The 19,971-nt window shown below is 53.5% G+C and overlaps 1 protein-coding gene across 4 annotated transcripts in view; it reads left to right on the forward strand.

The window, feature by feature from the left end:
• CRTAC1 (cartilage acidic protein 1) overlaps window positions 1-19,971 on the forward strand; it is a 156,264-nt gene that overhangs the window by 122,126 nt on the left and 14,167 nt on the right. The window contains exons 12-15 of one of the 4 annotated variants that reach the window (XM_060034326.1): window positions 7,764-7,909; window positions 9,260-9,302; window positions 11,870-12,013; window positions 12,836-13,115. In XM_060034326.1, the coding sequence (XP_059890309.1) occupies window positions 7,764-7,909; window positions 9,260-9,302; window positions 11,870-12,013; window positions 12,836-12,867 (365 nt within the window). In that variant the 3' untranslated portion in view covers window positions 12,868-13,115. The other 3 variants (XM_060034325.1, XM_060034327.1, XM_060034328.1) reach the window with 3 other exon arrangements.

Here is a 19,971-nt window from a genome sequence, read left to right on the forward strand (position 1 = left end):
GTCTTTGTGGTGACGAGCAGTTCTGTGTTTTGATTGTGGTGGTAGTTGCATGAATCTACAGGTGCTCTGCATAAGGTACCTTATTCCATTCTCACCACAAGATGAATTAAGAACCATAACCCCCATTTTACAGGTCAGGAAACTGAGGCTGAGGTTAAGTAACCTGCTCTAAATCACACCTCCAGAAAGTAGGGAGATCTGGATTTGGACCCCACTTCCTTGGACGCCACAGTCTGAGGTCTTAACCACTGTGACTTGACTGCCAGACCTCCCGTAGCTGCTCTGTGCACAGCCAGCCAAGGTCCTTCTGCTCTGCCCCTTTCTTACTGGACATCCATGACCCCTCAGTTACTAGATGACCCAAGTGAGGCCATCCACGCCAAGGTGACTGCCATGGTCTCATAGGTAGGATGTTTATCCAGTTATCTGGCTTGGATATCAACCCACACCCCATTGTACAGATAAGGAAATTGAGGCTCACAAAGAAAATCAGTGGTGAGGCCAGGACTGGGGCTGGTTTCTCCTTCCACACATCCCATGAGCTGCCTCTGCTATTTTGAGACGTGTATTATAGGTCTTATTGGGTCTCTTCTCTGGCCAGTATCTGTCCCCGCCGAGAGCACAGATCTGCTTCTTCAGCTGGGCAGCCTCAGCTGGGTCGTTTGGTGGGATCACAGGGGCCCAAGAGCCTCCACGCCTCTTCACAACAGTCTGCCTCCCCTGCTTAGGGATACAGATCCTGCTCCTGCTTGGGAGTCCCTGACTGCCCTGACGCCAGTCTTTGCTGTTTTGCAAGGCTGTGGGATTTGTTCTGGGTCTGAGCTCTGGTTCAAACTGCTCCACGGGTCCCATGCAGCCTCCCCTGTTGCCGGATCCACTCCCAGAGAGGCGCAGAAGGAAGGCTGCTCTTGGAGACCGGCCCCGGTGGGTCAGCCTTGGGCCTGGCAGTGAGATTCCCTGAGGCCACTCAGCAGGCAGCAGGGCCAGCAGCCGGGGACACAGCGAGGGGCAGGTGGCTCCATGCCTGCAGCTCCAAGGCCCCCACGTCCAGAAGGAACTTCATGGACAGCACAGCACAGGCCTTCCTGATTGATGGAGGGCCAGCAGTGGGGCAGGAAGAGAGGGAGCTGATGGGAAGGCTGGATGGAAGGAAGGATTGAGGAAAGAGAGAGAACAGCGGGAGACAGACAGAGACGGGGACCAGGGGAAACCAAGAGACGCAGAGAGACATGGCAAAGAGACAGATGAACAGAGAAATGCTCCCTCCCCTCCAGGCTCACGGTTGTGAGAGAGGCAGAGGGACACAGGAGCTCTCGTTGCAAGCAGATTTGGATGCCCCGTCATACTGGCCCAGTGGCTGTGAGGACTGAGATGGGAGAAATTCTCTCTGCTCTGGGCAGTTTTCCCAAGGAAGTGGGCCTTGAACTAGGTCTAGAAGGATGGTGGGAATTTGGAAGGTGTGGATGGGAGCTGAGGAGAGCATCCAGGGGCTGGGCTGGTTTGAAAAAAGGCCAGAGGTGGGAGTGTTCACTGTGTCCACAGAGTAGGAAAGGTCTGGTAGGAGCGGAGTCTGGAAAGGGAGGTCAGGGCCAAACTGTCAGGAGCACGCAGAGCCAGGTGGAGAGGGCGGGCGGAACAGAGGGAGCTGCGGAGCCAGGAAAGCCAAAGCCAGGCTTTGCTGTGGGAGGGCAGGGCCGCGAAGGAGCCCAGGAGCCACTCGCAGGGCATAGTTATCTATAAATGTGCTCCTGTGTATTTTGCATGTAATAAAGTCAAATTAGAAGGCTTTAATTTTTTTCTGACTGCAGGAATAATGCATACTGGTTATAGGAAAATTAAAAAATATAACATCATTAAAAACAGGAAGTAAAAATAACCCATAATCTCGCCACTATGTTTGGAATATTAAGCAAAAAGGAAACATTCCCTCTTCACCCTCCGCCAGTGTCATTTGATTCATTTAGTCTCTACTCACTTACTGAGCACCTACTCTGTGCCAAAAACTAACCAGACAAAGAGCCTTGCCACGGCTAACCCTACATTCTAGCGGAAGGAGGAGTAGCATATGACACCTAATAAACGTAACAACTAGGTAAATATATAAAATGTTAGATGTTAAGTGCTATGAAAAAAGAAAATGCAGAACAGGGTGAGGGGATTAGGAACGCAGAGGGGAAGGGGCAGGGAGCAGATTCAAATATAGTGTCCCAGGGTGGCCTTTTCCCAGTTCCATACTTTTGATATGATTTTATTGCATGCAAAATACACAGGAGCACATTTATAGAAAAATATGCCTTGGAACCTTTTTAAGCAGAAATTATTATACTCTCCCTGTTATTCCCAGACTTGCCTTTTTGTCTCTCTCTCTTAACGGAATATCCTGGCCATCACTCCAAGTCTGTGCATGTCTCCTTTGTTTTCCTTTAGTGCTGCACAGTATTGCATTGTGTGGCCACATCCACAATTTGTTTAGCAAGTCCCCTACTGATGGACAGTTTGATGGTTTCCAATCCTGAACAGTTTGTTTTGTGGTATTTGGGCTGAGAAGGGGCAGGTCCAGAACAGGAATGCAGAAAGGGCTGCCTTGACGTCTGCATGACTAAGAAGGAGATGCGGGCCTGAGGCTGCGAGGGAAGGGCGAGGGCTGCGGGAAGCCCCCCTTCCAGCACCCGCGACGCCCGTGCTCACCCCCTCTGACCCTGCTCCTTCCTCCCTCCAAAACCACCCCTGCCTCCTGACTTTGCAGCAAGGTGCGGTGAGCGGCTTGTCCGTGGACTTGTGTGTGGGTGCACACGTGTGCCTCTCAGCAGCCGCCTCCTGGGCCCTTCTCTTCCCCACGTGCCTGGCCAGCTCATCTCTCGGTGGCTGGAGAAGGAACGCCTCCCAGCTCTGCAGGCCTTTGCTTGGTCAGCACTGAGCTGTGGTTAGAGGACTCAGCTTCTCAGACCCTCCCTGTGCACCCCGAGGATCCAGACTGCATCGCATCACACAATGAAAACTCGGGGACCTTGCTGTGTTGCATTCTTCCGGGGGGTTCCCAGCAGGCCCACTCCATTGTGCAGAGGCCTTCAGCTTCATCCTATAGAACCATTCCACACGCCCCCGCTCGGGGGAGCCCCTGGCCTCGTTCGCTGCGCCCTCCACCCTGCCTCCCTCTGCCTCCCTCTGCTCCCCCCCGGTGCAGATGGCCCGCCAGGCTCATACATCAGCGTTTCTGCTCACAGCCCTTGTTGAGTGCCCCACTGGACCCCGGCTGCTCTGAACCAACATCCCAGCCCTGCACACCCACCGCACGTATCCCACACCCAGGCTCTCTGGCTCCGAGCGAGAGAGCTCGGAGCTGAGGCAGCTCTACCAAACCCAGTAAGTGAAAACAAGCGCCAATAATCTCCTTGCCCCACCAGCCCCCGTCCGTGGCTCACCCCCTGGGCCAGCCCACCCCAGGCTTTGATGGCATCCCCAGCCCCTGCACATACACCCCTCCTTCCTTTCAGCTGATGGTTTGCAAGTGACTCAGAGCTGCCTCCAAGCCGGTTGGTGCTCATTTAGGGAAGGAAAATTCAGTGGCCCACATAAAAATCGCTTTATTAAAGTGCAGAAATCTTCCCCCAACTGTATTCCCACCATCTGTTTTGCTTGTAATGCTTCTGAAAAGCGCGATTCTCTGTGCCTCCTTGGCCTTTGTCCTTTAAAAGCTGCCAGAGGCGACTCCCTGCTGCTCTTAAGGGGCCCTCCTCTGCGCACCAGCTCCCTGGCACACTGGCCCCGCAGGCTGGCAGCTTAAAGGCCCCGTTGGCTTGTGCAGCTGCGTGAAGACTTGAGATTTCCGGGGCAGAGGGAACGGCGGGACCTGGGGGCAGGAGCCTGGGGTCCAGTCCCAGCTCAGACACCTGCAGGTCACTGCATCTTGCCCAGCCTCAGTGTCTACATCCGGGAAGTGGGGATAAACTCTCCCTCTCAGAGTAATTGGGAGGATTCAAGCCAGCCACACCTGTGAGGGCTCCGAAGTCCCTCCCCACATCACCCCCCCCCCGCCCTGTCTCCTCTCCCACCCACCCCACCTAACACACATGCTCACACCCTGCTTCTTCCACTTTGAGCTTCTCCCTGATCTTCAACACACATGCCCTTTTCATACCTCTATACCTTTGCCAGTGCTGTGCCCTCTGCCTGGAATGCCCCTTCCTTCCCTTCTCTGCCTCACAAGCTCTTGTTCCTCCTGAATCCTCCAACGAAATGACTTTTAACACCCACCTCTCTCACCAAGTGGTACCAATACTGTGGGTGCACTTTCCCAGTTTATTATAACATAATCACTGTGTTCATTGCCCTCATGGGGCTCAGCTCCTCCAGGATGGGGCCTGGGTCTGTGTCCTTCCTGCTGAATCCCAGATCCCTGCCTGATGCTTGGCCCATGGTGGGCTGGTCATCGGGGTGGGGTGGGCAGTAGAACAAGGGTTTAGCAGGTACGGGCTTTGGGATCAGATGCTCCCTCTCTGGGTAACTGTGAGCAATTCCCTTCTCCTCTCCAAGTTTCATCCCCCTTGACTCTAAAATAGAAATTATAAAACTAGTACCTTCTCATGGGACTGCCGTGAGGATCCAGTGCCCTAACACTGAGAATCACCTGGTACAGTTTGGGGTGCATACTCTCTAGCAGTATTGCCAACACGCAAAAGCCCTTTGGGAACTGCAGGGCGCCCCCCCATGTCTAAGAGATGATGAGGATGGGGCTGCTGAGGGTCCACATCGGCCGGGGCAGGGCTGACATCCAAGCAAGAGCTGTCCTTCCTGGGTGAGGTAGCGCTCCCTTCTTACAGATGAGGAAACCAAGGACCCAAGTCGCCTAAGTAATCAGTGACGAAGGAGGGAGCCCTACTGAGGTGTGCTCTCCCCGCGGCTGACTTATCTCCTAGTCCTGCCCCTCCCTGGGTGGAGGAAGGGAGGAAGCAAGATTCAGAGGCAGGATGTAAGTTCGTGGTTGTCTATGAACATTCGGCAGCTCTTTCGAGTTATTTGTGGCACTTCTGTCAGGCTGGAAAATGTATTCATGTAGCTGTTCTGTTGGCTTAGGTGAGAAACATTTGCTCTTCTGTGTCTCCTTTGTTTTTTAGTAGAAAAGTGCTTATTTATTTATTTTTTGCGGTACGCAGGCCTCTCACTCTTGTGGCCTCTCCCATTGCGGAGCACAGGCTCCGGACGCGCAGGCTCAGTGGCCATGGCTCACGGGCCCAGCTGCTCCGCGGAATGTGGGATCTTCCTGGACCGGGGCACGAACCCATGTCCCCTGCATCGGCAGACGGACTCTCAACCACTGCGCCACCAGGGAAGCCCAAGTGTTTACTTTTTACATCTGCCATTTAATTTGGGTGCTGAACACCCTAAAAATGCCACATCTCTTGAACCTCAAGAGACTGCTTCAAAACAGTAAAAGAGGGGCTTCCCTGGTGGCGCAGTGGTTGGGAGTCCACCTGCTGATACAGGGGACACGGGTTCTTGCCCCGGTCCGGGAAGATCCCATATGCCGCGGAGCGGCTAGGCCCATGAGCCATGGCCACTGAGCCTGCACATCCGGAACCTGTGCTCCGCAACGGGAGAGGCCACAACAGTGAGAGGCCTGAGTACCACAAGAAAAAAAAAAAACAGTAGAAGAGGGGGCAGTTGATACCTCCCCAATCCTATTTTCACCCCCTTCCCCCAAAATGAATTATTGTGGAAGGAGGGAGCGGGGCAGTAGGAGTTTATGAGAAATGTTTTCTGGCTTAATAAAGCCAACCCCAGAACCAGCAAGACCAGGCCTGGAAGGGGAGAGTCTCCGCAGGAAGAGAAGCTGCACCGCGTCTTCGGGTCTCTGCACTGTGTGCGAGTCTCTGCTCCAGCGGCCTCTCTCTGGTGCTGCTGCCCCATCGCGGGCACAGGGGCAGGGGCTACTCACCTTTGACACTTCCGGACGGTAGCAGCTGGTCCCTGCCCTCGATAATTCACGGCGGCCCGAGACTGGAACGCTACAAAGAGACTTCTCTGGGGGCCTTGGGTTGGAGGCGGTAATAGAGAACCAAACACAGGGAGGCTCAGGAAGTGGATGATGTGGCTGTCAAGGTGCACCTTCTTCTGGAAGCCCCGGACTGACGCACCGGGCCTTGGGGAGAAAGATGCAGCTGAGTCCTTCCACGCCGTCCTGTCTTAGCTCCCACCCCAGAGCAGACCTCTGCACAGAGGCGTCTGTACATAGATTCCCCACAAAGTCTAGACGTAGCTTCAACCCTTTTCTAAAATATGGGAACCCCTTTCATACGTGAAAATGTTGCACAGACCACCCTCGACCCCCATAGCAGCGATCATTGTAAAATCCACTGGTTGACAGCAGTGACCAAAAGCTGCTATAAATCTGACAGCACTCTTCAGCTTCACTTGTTTTCTAACAGTGTCTGTATGCATTAAGGGGAAAGTAGCGCACACACGTGGGCGACATCATTTTTTCCGCCTACGAATGGTGCTTGGGGGAGTGTATGGATTGGTGGACCCCCGAGCACCAGGCCCACGTCTGGTCAGCCCAGGAGGGTGACTACCGACGAGGGGGCTGCAGCCTCCCTCCTGCATGTGCTGAGCACGGCCCTCTTCCCCAGGTGACTGATGGGAGAAAGGCCCCTCCCAGCAGGTGAGGCCCACCCCCCACTCCTCTCCACCCCAGTCCATCACCATGAGCCTGACCTTGCCTCGGTGACGGGCCTGTTGCCTTAAGCAGGGAGCTGGGGCCGGCTTTGACGATGCCTAAACACCTGACAAATCTTTCCAACCTGCTCCTGCCAGTGATGTAACACGTTGCTTTAAGGATGTGTGCAGGTGGATTCACCATGAATGTTCTCTGAGCTCCACCACCGTTCGTTTCTGTAAACATCTCAGCTTTGTAGGACGGCCTTTCTCTGCCTTTTGGTTCTTTGTCGCCTCAGCTTTTATTTGGAGCTCGGCTCAAATGCTTTCTCCCCAAGAGCCTATCCCTCACCACCCTGACTAGAAAAGCCCCCAGCCTACTCTTACTTCCTTTTTATCCCATCACCCTATTTTTGTTTTCCTCACAGAGCTTGTCAATATCTGGCATTATTTGTTCATCTGTGTGCCTGTCTATCCCCACTAGAGTGGAAGCTCCCTAAAAAGAGGGTTATTCCCAGTGACGGCCCCTAGCAGACTATAAACATCCAATATAAATACAAATACGAATAAACGCAACACGCCTGAGATTAAGTCAGATGTAAAGCTGAGATTTGTCCCCAGGTCTCCCAGATGCCCACCCCCCGCCAGGTCCTTCCCAGCATGCTCGGTAAGTGGTACAGCCAAGATCTGAACCCAGGACTCCAAAGTCAACATGTTTACCACCAGGCTTTACTCTCTACCCTCCAAAATCCACTAGAATATAAGTTCTAGAAATGTGCTGTCCAATATGGTAGCCACTAGCCATGTGTGGCCATTTCAAGTCAGTCAGTTAAAATTAAATTGAATTTAAAATTCAGTTCCTTAATCACGCCACTAGCAGCTACCACAGCTGACAGAGCAGATAGAGAACATCGCCATCACTGCTGAAGTTGTCCTGGACGGCATTGTTCTAAAAGAGCAGGACCTCATCTGCCTTGTTCACTATTTCCCCAGCACTTAGAACAGTGTTCAATTCATATTTTTTATTAGGTGAGTGAATAAATGAACGATGATACTTTTGTGGAGAATCCCTCCCCGCCCCCTGCTCTGCAGCTGATCCTTTCATCCCCTAGGGAAGGATGAGGCCAGCAGCGTGGAGGTGACATGGCCCGATGGCAAGATGGCCAGCCGGAACGTGGCCAGCACGGAGATGAACTCGGTGCTGGAGATTCCCTACCCGCGGGATGAGGACAGACTTCGGGACCAGGCCCCCCTGGAGGTGAGCAAAGGCATCTGGGCCTCAGAGCCAGAAAAGCAAGCCCCACCCATGGGCTGAAGCTGGATTCCCAGGAATCTGCCGACTTTGTTTCTAGAATGATGGAAATCATCTTAGCAAAAGGCAGGCTTCATAGCGACCCCTCCATGCGTAGTTTGCACACCAGTGTCACACCCACATCTCTTCTGCTCCTCGCAGAAATCCTGGCGTATTGGAAGGGCAAGCATTTTTCACCCATTTTATAGAGAAGGAAAACCAAGACCAAGAAAGACAACCCACCAAAACCGCACAGCCATTTGTGAGCAGAGTTAACAGTTGGCCCCAGGTCTCCCGCTTCACTTCTGGCTCTTTCCAAAGCTTCTGACAGAGCTGTTGCTTCTGAGGGCGGGGCAGGGCCTCTGGGGGCTCCTCAGGAAAGAGCTCTGGACCACTCTCTGGAGAGGATCACGCCATTGTAGATAACAGGGGCCCACGTAAACTCACACAGAAGAGGGGGCTTACAGGGAGGGTTCTAGAGGAGCTCACAAAATGCAAGGGATGCTCAGGGTGAGAGCCATGGCAGCTCAGTGGCCCCAGGAGCTCAAAGACCTTTGCCATTAGTGCACTGGCTCTGGGGGGAGAATTATCCTTCCCCAGGAAGCCGCACCAGCACCTCATCATTTGTCTTTTCCAACAGTCAACATTGCTGTCTTGTGTAAAGTGTTCTGTTTCGAGTCCCCGGCCACCCCACCTCCAGCCACCAGCCTGCTGTCTATGAGACCTCCACATAGACACAGCAAAGCCTCCACAGCCCGGCGTGACCAGGCGCCAAGATCTGTCTCAGCCTCACTTAGTTCAGCTTCTAGCCGCAAAGCCTTTGAGTCCCTCCTCCTGCTGGGATGTCCACCTCTTGTCCAGTCAGCCCTGCCCAGAGGTGGGGGACGGCCTGGCTTGCAGGCACCCACCCCTTGTGAGTGGGGAAGGTTCTCAGAGAAGGGGGTGCGGGGAGTGAGCAGACACCTCTAAAAGCTTCTCCACCCCTCTCTACACTTTGCCTTCCTGAGACCCGGCCTGTCTCAGGGTGATGCCACAGGAGGGACAGACTCTGTTAGGTGTCCCGGTGCAGGCGTGTGGATCCCATGCAAGGGGAGTGAGCAGGAGTTTGCACGGATCTGTCCGTGGCCTCCCCGCCCAGTCTCCTATTCTCAGTGCAAGGGAAGGGGCCTGGCGGGAAGGGGATCTCCCAGGCGCAGAGCTAAGAGCAGCCCTCATGCTGGGGTCAGGGTGACAGCTGCTCTGCGGCTGTAACTAGGAGGGGACCTGAGATGGGATCTTCTCAACTCACTAGTGTCTCTGCTTCTGCCTACCTTGCAGTGCGGCCAAGGATTCTCCCAGCAGGAAAATGGCCATTGCATGGGTGAGTTGCCTGCCGGTACCAGGGGACAAGGCAGAGGCCGGCCTCTCACTGGGGAATGTCAGCCTGGGCCCTGGCAAGGCTCAGGTTGCAGACAAGGGGCGGAAGGGTGAGGAGGCGAATGTGTTGTTTGTCCCTGAGGCTTCAGATGCCAAGACCACCGCCAGGTGACTCGGCAAGGTGGGAGTGATGGTAGTGACCAGCAGGCTGAATGACTGCCGCTCTGGGAATTGACAGTGCTTTCCTGCCATGCATACAGAGAGAGTGAGCATGGGGAACAGACGCACAACCATCTGGACAGAGCTCACAGGGAGGCCTGGCTCCCAGGGGGCCGTGGTGGCTAGGGCGGGCGTGCATCCTCCTTCCAACAGAACAGCAAGCAAGGGGGCCGGTGAGCAAGGGTGGGCATGGCTGGGGGGCACTGGAGCAAACCAGAGTGCAGCATGTGGCCACAGTACAGAAGGGAAATTGCAGCCTTGTGCAGTGCTGGCGGGCACGTAACTACAGCATGGCCAGGCTCCGGGAGGCAGCTCTGTGAGGGTCCAGGGACCTTCTAAAAGTCCCCCGAGGATCTGGAATGGGCAAGGCGCAGCCTAGAGGCTCAGCACCCAGAAGGTCTTCAACCCAATGTCTTCCATCCCAGCGACCAGCAACGAGGGGTCAGGCCAAGGATTCCACCTGCCCTTTAGATGCTCAGGCAGCTTTCTTGCCAAGTCCCCTCTGCAGATACTCATCAGCCCCAGGTGAATGCGTTTGCTACTGAGATGCAAGAGTAAACAAGGAGGACGCAGTCCCTGCCCTCTTGGAGCTTAGAGCCAGTGGGAGGGGCACACAAGTAAACAGCGATGACCACACAGCCTGAGCAGGGCTGGGGCGGGGGAGGGGAGGGGACTGTGGGAGCACAAAGGTGGGGTCTTAAACCAGTCTAGGGAGGGTCCAAGAAGGTGTCCCAGAGAAAGTAAGGTGTGAGTTGAGACCTGAAGGGTGATGAGGGGTTCGCCCGGCAGAGGGGAGAAAGTGTTCCAGTGGAGGGCGCTGCATGGGCAAAGGGCCACAAGTGAGAAGTGGAGGAGGATGGCTCGAAGGGGGGCTTGAGGAAGAAATTAGTCCCCTCTGCTCTTCATGTCCCCACAGACAGTGCATGTACACAGAAATTCCAGCTCCTTCCCCACGTGCTGGGCAGACCCCATGACACCCCCAGTGCAGCCGCCGCTTCCTTTCACCATCCAGCAGCCATCTGTGTGCGTCGTACATAGCACCCCGCTCGGGGAGCTGGGGGTGCAGGCCAAGCACCTGCCCTGGAGGGGCGTCTGCTCTAGTCTGGGAGACAGGCCACAAACATGTGACCCGAACGCTGGACGAGATGAGTTAAGAAACCTTCAAGCAAGGTGCTCTCTGAAGACTGTTCTAGATGGCGTGGACAGGGAGAGGACCTTTGAGCTGAGACCTGAAGGATGAGAAGGGTCCAGGCACAGAAAGACTGGAGGGAGGAGCTTTCCTGGCAGAGGGAAGGGTGGGAGCAAAGACCAGGATACAGGTAAAAGGCTTGGTGTGTCAAAGGGACAGGAAGAAGGCCAGTGTGCCAGGAGACGATGGACGAGCCAAACGCCAAGTTAAGGAGGGTCTTGAGGCCCTAGAAGGGTGTCTGGACTTTGCTCTCAGGGCCCTTTGCAGTTAAGCAGGAGAGTATAGGCCAAACCAGCAGACATGGGACACATAATCAACTGAGCAAGGAACCGCCTGGGAGCCATCTTTGTTAAGGGCAAAATAAGCCGCTCATGACACTGGAGGATACAGAAAAGACAGGACTATCTTGATTCTTCTGAAGGAGTGAGGGAGGCTGGATGGGGTAAAAAACATGTGGTTCACATTTTCAAATGATCACCTGGTTGCTGAATTGCAGATAGAATTGGAGGGAGGGGGGAAGCCAGGAGGCCGGGAGGGAGGCAGCTGCAGAAATCCAGGCAAGAGCTGCTGGTGGTTGGGGACAGGCTGGTGGCAGAGGAGTGAGAAGGAGGTGGCCAAATGGGAGAGGTACTGTGGGGGCAGAACTGACAGGATCTGTTGTTAGATCACCTGCAGAGGTCAGGCAACCAGAGGAATCGGGGATCACTCTGATGTCTGCTTGAGCAGCCAAGTGACTGACAGTGGCGTTGCTTGAGTTGGGGGAGATGGGAACAGGGGGCAGAAGATGCTTGAGGGCCAGGGGGGATCTAGAGTTCCATTTGGACCCAGTAAGTTTGAGATGCACGGTAGACAGATTTACAAGTCTGGAGCCCCGGGGAGAGGTCGTGGCTGGAGTTGGAAGTTCTGGAATCATCCATGTACGAAGGGACCACCTAGAGAAAGTGTGGTAGATAGAAGAGAAGACCCCGGACCAAGCCTGAATGCCCCCCACGTGTAGAGGTAAGCACAGGAGGAGCCAGCCAAGGGGACTGAAGCGAGGAAGTTGAGGCCCAGAGAGAAGAAAGGACATGCCCAAGGTCACGGCAGGGGAGGGGTGTGCAGCAGAGCCTGAGCAAGGATCCACTGCCCACAGCCCCCAGTGAGTGGCTCCCCTTGCCTTTCAGACACCAACGAATGCATCCAGTTCCCATTCGTGTGCCCTCGAGACAAGCCCGTGTGTGTTAACACGTACGGAAGCTACAGGTGCCGGACCAACAAGAGATGCAGTCGGGGCTACGAGCCCAACGAGGACGGCACAGCCTGTGTGGGTGAGTGGAGCCCCTGCCATAGTCCAGTAGCAAAGGGAACTTGCCTTCCACTGGGGAGCTCTGGGAGGCCCCAGATCCAGGTCCCCAGCCCCTGTCTTCCCCTGGCTGGAGGGAGTCTCCCTAGACCCTCGTGGGGTCTCCAAGGAAGACCATAACAGAGGCTTGGAGAAGCCCTACCACTACTGCCATCATCTGAAAGGCCCCTGGGGCGCTGTGTCCTGGCCAGAGGCTATTGCTCTTCTTGTTTCTCCCCTTCTCACATTTCCCCAAACTAATGCTCCTACCTTAAGCTCAGCCCGCCTTTTCCTACCTGGGATATAGACTAACCCCTACTACTCACCTTTGTCTGAATTTCTGAACTGCTGTTTGTCTTCTTCCTCCCAAACGCTTCCCCACACCCACACCCCACCCCTACCCCCTTTCTCGTTTTCCCATTTTCTATCTCTCTGCCCCACGCTTTTTGCAGCTCAAGTGGCCTTTTTAGGTGGGTATCCTTCTGCCGCCTTTAGAATCTCTGAGCCTCTCTCTCGGGCCTCATCTCTTTCTCTAGGCATTGGACTTTGCCTTCAGTTATATGCACTTTAAATTCCATCAATAAAGGAAAAAACAAAAACAAAACTAACAACCTTTGTGGCAAACTAAATCTCTCCCACTGCCTGTCTCTCTCTCCATGCCCAGTAGATTCTGCTGCGCGCTCCCTCTGAATGGACCGCGGGGGTGGCCATCTTTGAAAAGGGAAGTTTGGGAGATATTTGTGTCACCTTAGTTGTTTGTGAAGCTTCTTTGCATGCTTTCTGAGAACATGTTTTTTACCCCATCCAGCCTCCCTCACTCCTTCAGAAGAATCAAGATAGTCCTGTCTTTTCTGTATCCTCCAGTGTCATGAGCGGCTTATTTTGCCCTTAACAAAGATGGCTCCCAGGCGGTTCCTTGCTCAGTTGATTATGTGCCGCATGTCTGCCGGTTTGGCCTATGCTGTTTCTGCTCTGCGGGCCCTGACTGCCCGTGGTAGAGAAAGCCATATTGGGGTTGGTGGTCATAATGGGAGAGGGAAAGGGTGGCCCTTTGGGACTCTTGATAAAAATGTTAAAGTTTGAACTTGCGAAGTCTTCCAGCCTCTTTCTGGAGAAATTATGCCAATAAACTCTCTGCTGGGTGTTAGTGTCTAGCTAGTGAAAACAAAAATGTGTCCGAGGCAAGTAGAGCTGGTTGGAATGCTGAATTAGCAGCAGCCCTTCCATCACACGGCCCTTGGAAAGCAACTCATGAGATAGAGTGTCTGCCCCAGGCATAAGCAGTGGTTGGCTTTGTGCATCAGTGTCCACGTGTCAGGGACTGGGGTTTGGACCAGGTAAGGGATGTGGGATGAGCAAGGGACAGACATGGAGTGCTCTGAGGAAGTCACTTCTCCACTCTGGGCCTCAGTTTCCCTCATCTAAATGACAAGAGAGTTGAGCCTAAGGGCCCTTTCCTTTCTAAGACCCCCTTAATATGTAGCTGGACATAGGCATGGCTAGTGTCAGGTTACCCTGCTTTCTAGAAAGAACCTTGCAATTTGGTCTCCCCTGAAATATTCTTGGAAACCTGGAAGCTCCTGGAAGCTTCACCTGTGGGAATGATGTAACACCTTAGAATACTTTCATGACAAGCTTCAGTAGTGAAGGTGTGTTATAAATCACAGATCTATTCTTTATGGGGAGAAAAGGCACCCCAAGATATAATAAAATCACACTTAAGAATGCACCAAGCCTAGGGCTTCCCTGGTGGCGCAGTGGTTGAGAGTCCGCCTGCCGGTGCGGGGTATGCGGGTTCGTGCCACGGTCCGGGAGGATCCCACGTGCAGTGGAGCGGCTGGGCCCGTGGGCCATGGCCGCCGGGCCTGCGCGTCCGGAGCCTGTGCTCCGCAGAGGGAGAGGCCACAGCGGTGAGAAGCCCGCGTACCGCAAAAAAAAAAAAAAAAAAAAGAATGCACCGAGCCTTTAAAAAATATATTTAACAAAAAAAACTACCATTTTCTGATATAATAATAATATGCCCCATAAATCACAAACTATTAATTCCTCATAGCTAGTGCTGTTTCTACACTCGGAATAGGAGCTTAAATGAAAAGTTTTAAAATAAAAACAGCTACAGTTTCACAGAAAAGATACACCCACTTAAAAATCGCTCCACTTCTGGGAAGCCCACTCCTGTGTGTTGACATGGAATTAAAGATCTGAAAGGGCCCCAGAGATGAGGCTCCAGAGAGATGAAGTGATCTGCCCAAGGTCACGAGCCAGCTGGTCCCCGAGCCAAAGCCGGAGCCCTGTGCCACCACCGCATCTTGTCAGGGGGTAACAGACAGCGCTGTCCCCATTCACGCTATTCCCTCGTCATTCTGGAAGATGCTGCCTTTTTAGAAAAGAACAAGTGGATCTAAGATAGTGAGATAAGTAAAACCCAAAGCCCACAGAGGTGATGGTTCCAAATGCAATGGTAAATAACAAGATAACAGTGTCCACTGATTGGCTGCACACACAACACGAGAAATAAGGGCTAAGACAGCTAGTGTGACAGCCTGACAAGGACATCGGTAGATCCGAGGTGACAGCGAACTTCAGAAGATGCCTTATGAGTAATAACCGTGAAATCCTGCACGCTGAGTCTCTCATAACTGGGTATATTTGTGTGGTTTTACCCTGCTTGGTGGGTGGGGCCAGATGAGTTAAAAGAGGAGTTCAGAATCCCTCCAGCTGCTAAGAGCACAACTGCAGTATCCTGACTCCAGGGTAAGAAGGCTTTCCATTAGATTCATTCTTTCATTCATTCACTCTTTCAACGAATATTGGTTGAGCACCTATTATGTGCCAGGTACTGAGCTAGGCTCTGGGCATGCAATGGTAAGTGAAGGTGACATGGCTGCTGTCCCCATATTGCCTTCCTCCAGCCAGATGGAGGAGCCCAGGGCACGGGATGGGAATGGGACTCGGAGGCTTTCTAAAAAGTCTAGCTAAATTCTTGGATTGCTGTACCAGAAAGCTAGCTCTCTGCATTCGTTCATATATTCATTCAACAAGCATTTATTGAGAGCCTCCCTCCCGTGTGACAAGCACTGGGTCCCTCCCATGAGGACTGTGACAATGAGGGCGTCAAGTTCCCTGACCCAAAGATGCTTGTGTTGGAAGAAATACGAGGCTGAAGATACAGAGGACAGGCAGGTACTGAACCAACTCAGCATCACCTGCCCGCAAATAACAGACCTCCCCAGTGGGCCAGGAGCCCAGGCTTTCCAAGCCCAATGCCTCAGTCCAGTGTGTTTACCGGTCTGTGCTGAACCAGCCACGGATGGGTGGGCACAGAGCCCCACCCAAGCTAGCCAGGCTCAATGTCACTCTTTCTTCTAATTCCTCTTGCCCTGAGGCCCCTGGGCGCCCAAAGCCTTGCCTTTCCCTTCTGAGCACAGACAATTCAGTCTTTTCTTTGTCTGCTAGCCCCACTTAGGCTCCTGAAATCTTTGTTCGCTTCTGCTGGACCTGAGTTTGTAACAGAAATAGCAAATGCCTTCAGGGGCTGACAAGTAACGGAATGGGCTAGAAGGGATTATGCAAATGGAGAGCTGGAGCCGCTGAAGGGGGCAGCCCTTACTCCAGCAGAGCAGGAAGATGGGCCAGCGTGGCCAGAACTTCCCATTTTTCAAGAAAAGCCATGTAATAATAATACCATTTTTACTCTGCCCAAGAATGCGCCTCTTCCCAGGAATGTACCCCTTAAATGACGATAATAGCTTCCATTTAGTGAGCTCAGCATGTCTGGGTCAGCTCTAAACTAGATAGGAATCAACTTGTTGAATCCTCACAACAATCCCCGGAGGAAAGTGCTGTAATCATCCCAGTTTTACCGAGATGCATGCTGCTGGAACGGGACGGAGGAAGGAGTCTGTCCGGGCAGTCTGTCCCCAACCTGTGCTCTCCCTTCTCCATTCGGGCTGGCTGGTTACACAAAAGCACCGTCTCTCACGCTGCCCAGGGTCAAGGGGTGGGTTGGGTAGAAAAAATGGAGTCCCTGGAGGCCCAGGATCTGAGACAGTCTCCCCACAGTGACATTCAAGCTGTGAGAAGCAATGGCAGTACCTGTGTCGAGGCCCCTCGCCAGGCACAGAATTGCGAATCACCCACGTGACCTCTTCAGGCATCTACTCAGCTGCCAGCCCTGTTCTGGGGAGGGGCCATTCTGAGGGCCAGGAGTTTGATTTTGTGTCACTCTGGCTGCTACGGCCCCCTCCCAGGGCCTGGGCATCGCACCCTGACCGGCGCCTGCCACTGGACTGCAGCTCAAGCAGGGGTTCCATTCCCACCTCTGAACAGGACCCTTGGTCATCATTCCAGAGTCACGTGGAGACAGGAGGACGAACGCTTCTTTTTCTCAGGGAGCCAGCTGGGTTCTTCCAGCAGATTCCAGAATGATACCCCTCCTCAGACTCTCAGCCCAGGAGGCAAGCCTAGTCCCTCCCCTTCTCTCCCTCCCCGGGGTCAGCCATCACCTCTCTCCTTTGGTGTGGACCAGACCCCAGCCACGTCCCGTCAGGGGCTGATGTTGCATCTCCTTAACAACAGGCACATCCTAGGAGGAGGAGGAAGGGGGGCAAGACAACACAGGCTGGTTAACTCCACAGATAATGCCAGCCTCCTCCTTCAGCGCTTGTTCTCTGAAGTGGCCGAAGGGTGGGCCATCAGAGAACAGTGAGAAGCAAGAAGAAAAAACCCTCCTTGGGGAAGGGAGCGAACATTTACAGAATGCCTGCCGTGTGCCAAAACTGTACGTCTCCAAGAATCCCCAAGCCCATCCTATGGGATAAATGCTATTATTCTACTTTATGACCAAAGAAACTGAGGCTTAGAAACAATAAGTTACCCAAGGTCACACGGCTGGTTAAGTAACTGACACCTGGGCAGATGACTTAACCGGGTATCACTCGGCATACACTGGACACCAGCTATGTGCCAGGCACGGTTCTAGTGGCTTGGAATGTACATCTGTGAACATCACCGGCAAAGATTCCTGAAAGCCCTGGTGACATATGGCCGGCACTAAACAACATAATAAGTAAAGTATATAGTATGTTACAGGTTAGGTGGGAAGGAGGAAGCAGCATTAAGGCAGATCGGGAGCGCTGAGATAGGCAGGATGCCATTCAAATAGGGTGGCTCGGGGTAGGCCTTGCTGAGAAAGAGGGATTTGAGGTAGGTGAGCTGTTTTAAGCCTCAGTTTTCTTATCTGTAAAATGGGGATAATACCTACCACACAAAGTTTTTACATTAAACAAGATGATATAAAATACTTGACATAGGGCTGGCCTGGCACCTAGTAAGCCCTCAGTAAATCAGAAATGTTATCAATATTACTAAGTAGCAAAGTTCAGGATGGAGCCTAGATCTATTCAGTGCCAAATCTCATGCGGCTCCCAGCACAGCCTGCCATGGCCCAGGTCACCGGGGGCCTGCAGTGTGGGAGGTTTGGAGGACATTGGCCGCCCACAGGGAGCTGAAGCAATCTCAGGACCGAAAATGGCCATGAGGGAGCAGACCAAACCTTCCCGGGGCCTGGGCTGTGCTGAAGCGTTCAACTTAGTTCTCACGAGGTGCCATTTCCCAAGAGAATCCTCATAAAATGCGGTAAAGCCAGCAGGGAGGGCATGGCACTGACTGAGCTGCACAGAGCAGGAGTCACCCGGAGCTAGTGAACTGGCCCAGGGATTCGCCCCCGACCAGCACGGAATCCTAGATCATTAAACACAGAGGCACCTGAGACGTCATCTAGTTCTGCCCCATCCTTCTCAGATGTGGAAACGGAGGCCCAAAAATGAGCAGTGACTTTCCTGAGGGCCACAGCCTAATTGGGAATCTGACTCCTGCCTGGGACTCCTTGCCTCACTCTGCCTCCTTCTCCAGAAACTCAAAGTATTTCAGAAGCACAGCTGCCTCAAGCATTTTAGGAACATGAGGGCCAGTGTTTGTCCTTTCTGTCCTGCTGACACAGAATCAAAGTCAGGGGAAGTGTCCACCAAGTGAATCCAGGCACCGTGCTTGGACCGTGGAACACAGCCAGGACGAGAGAGCCGGGGGAGGTACCAGGTGCCGAGAGGGCCCCGATCAGCTGAGAGAGGGGAGGCTGCAGACAGGGTCAGGAGCACAGGGGATGAGGCTGGGGACAGAAGGAGAATCTGTGTCACCCCTGCCCAGAATCTCATGACCTCAGCATGCCTGCCCACCTGCCTTCCAGAAGGGGCCCAGAATAATTCCCGTAAAGGTAACTCATTGTCCTTCTTCAAGGCCAGACCCAGAGAAGTCACGAAGGATTTATCCCCCAGAATCATTTAACACCTCCCGCAAAAAGATCTAAGGGCTGACTCTCCTTGCCCAGCCCAGACATGCGTGCGGAGCTCCGGGGGAGGGACAAAAGCACAGACACGTTCCCAGACTGCTGGTGGGGACAAGCAGAGGGACACGCTTAGGCCGAAGGGAGAAAAGCAAATCCCACATATACCTTCTCTGCACTTTCCAGTCCCCAAGCTCAAGATGTATAGGCCTTGAAGGCAGACACAGAGAGGACAGAGGGAGAAGGAAGCCGGGAGCTCGCAAAGCTTCACCCAGGGCAGAAGGTGTCTCGTGTGTCAAAGACCACATTCTTTCTTACAGAGCTGATCCCCAAACCCTGCAGCCCTCCCTCCCTCCTTCTTTCCTTCCATCTCTCCTTAAAATTCTCTCTTCACCCTGGGACTATGGGATCAGGTGGACTCAGGCTTGAATCCCAGGCACCCCACCAACGCACTCCGCAGTGGCCTTAAACAAGCGGCTTCACCTCTCCGAGACTCGTTTCTTCATCCACTGCAAATGGAGGCATAACCTCATAGAGCTTTTGTGAGGCTTCGTCGAGATAGACCGTATAAGGTGCTCAGTACACTGCCCAGATTGTTAAAATGCAGATATTATGATGAAATCTGTTCCAGGCCCTTTAACCTCCTGCTTTCACTTCTAGCAGGGCCTGATTTTACAACAATCCATAAGTCATTAACTGGGGCCATGTTAGACCTATAAGAATCTTTCCCAACGAGACACAGCCATCACTCACAGTTATAAATGTGGAGTTCATGTGGGGACTGGCCTACACAGCATCTTCCCTTTGAAGAGCTCCAGTCCTGTATTTAGACCTGCACTGGGGAGCACAGGGCCGACCAGTATCCATCCATTCACCTGCTTCTCCACTGTCTGCGAGCATCCGTCTCAAGCTAGGCAGCCCCCTCCCTCACCTCTGATCCATCAGTCATCTCCCTATACACATCTTCTCTGATCTATCCACTTATCCGTCCATCCATCCACCTACCCATCCACCCACGGTACTTCACCCTCTAGGACCCCAGGGCCAGACTTTCCGGGCAAAGCACTCAGCCCCACAAGGATTCACCACCTCAAAGTAATGGTGCCCAGGCAGGGGCTGAGTAGGGTCAGGATGTACACTTCCTCCCCTTCCCTCCCCTCCCAGGTGGAGATCATGAGCAGAGCCACAAGATCACGGCCAGGGCAACACTATTAAAGCTGCCTAGTGCAGGGGATGGCCTGGGGTCACCATTTAATTCAGTTACTCGGTGACCACTTGCCTGTCTGTGTCTGCATCTGCCTAAGCTGCTTCTCAGTGGCACGTTGCCCCAGGGGCCTGAGGATCTCATGTCTGTATGTTCTTGTCTCTTCCTGCCAGCCTGTGATGGGCTGCACTTCTCGTTCACCTGCCAAGGGTGAGGCACTGCACTAGGCACTTGGGGGTGGGGGAGGAAGGTGGTAGAAATAAGTAAGACAAGATCCCCGCCCCCACCCCCAAGAGTTCAAGAGGAACTGGGACAGGAGGAAGGCCATCCCCGCCACAAGGTCTTGTAAGCTGTGTATAACATTTCCCCTTCCAGGGCCTTGCTCAGCACAGCTCTCAGG

The sequence above is a fragment of the Delphinus delphis genome, chromosome 16 (assembly GCF_949987515.2).
Source record: "Delphinus delphis chromosome 16, mDelDel1.2, whole genome shotgun sequence".
Taxonomy (NCBI): Eukaryota; Metazoa; Chordata; class Mammalia; order Artiodactyla; family Delphinidae; genus Delphinus; species Delphinus delphis.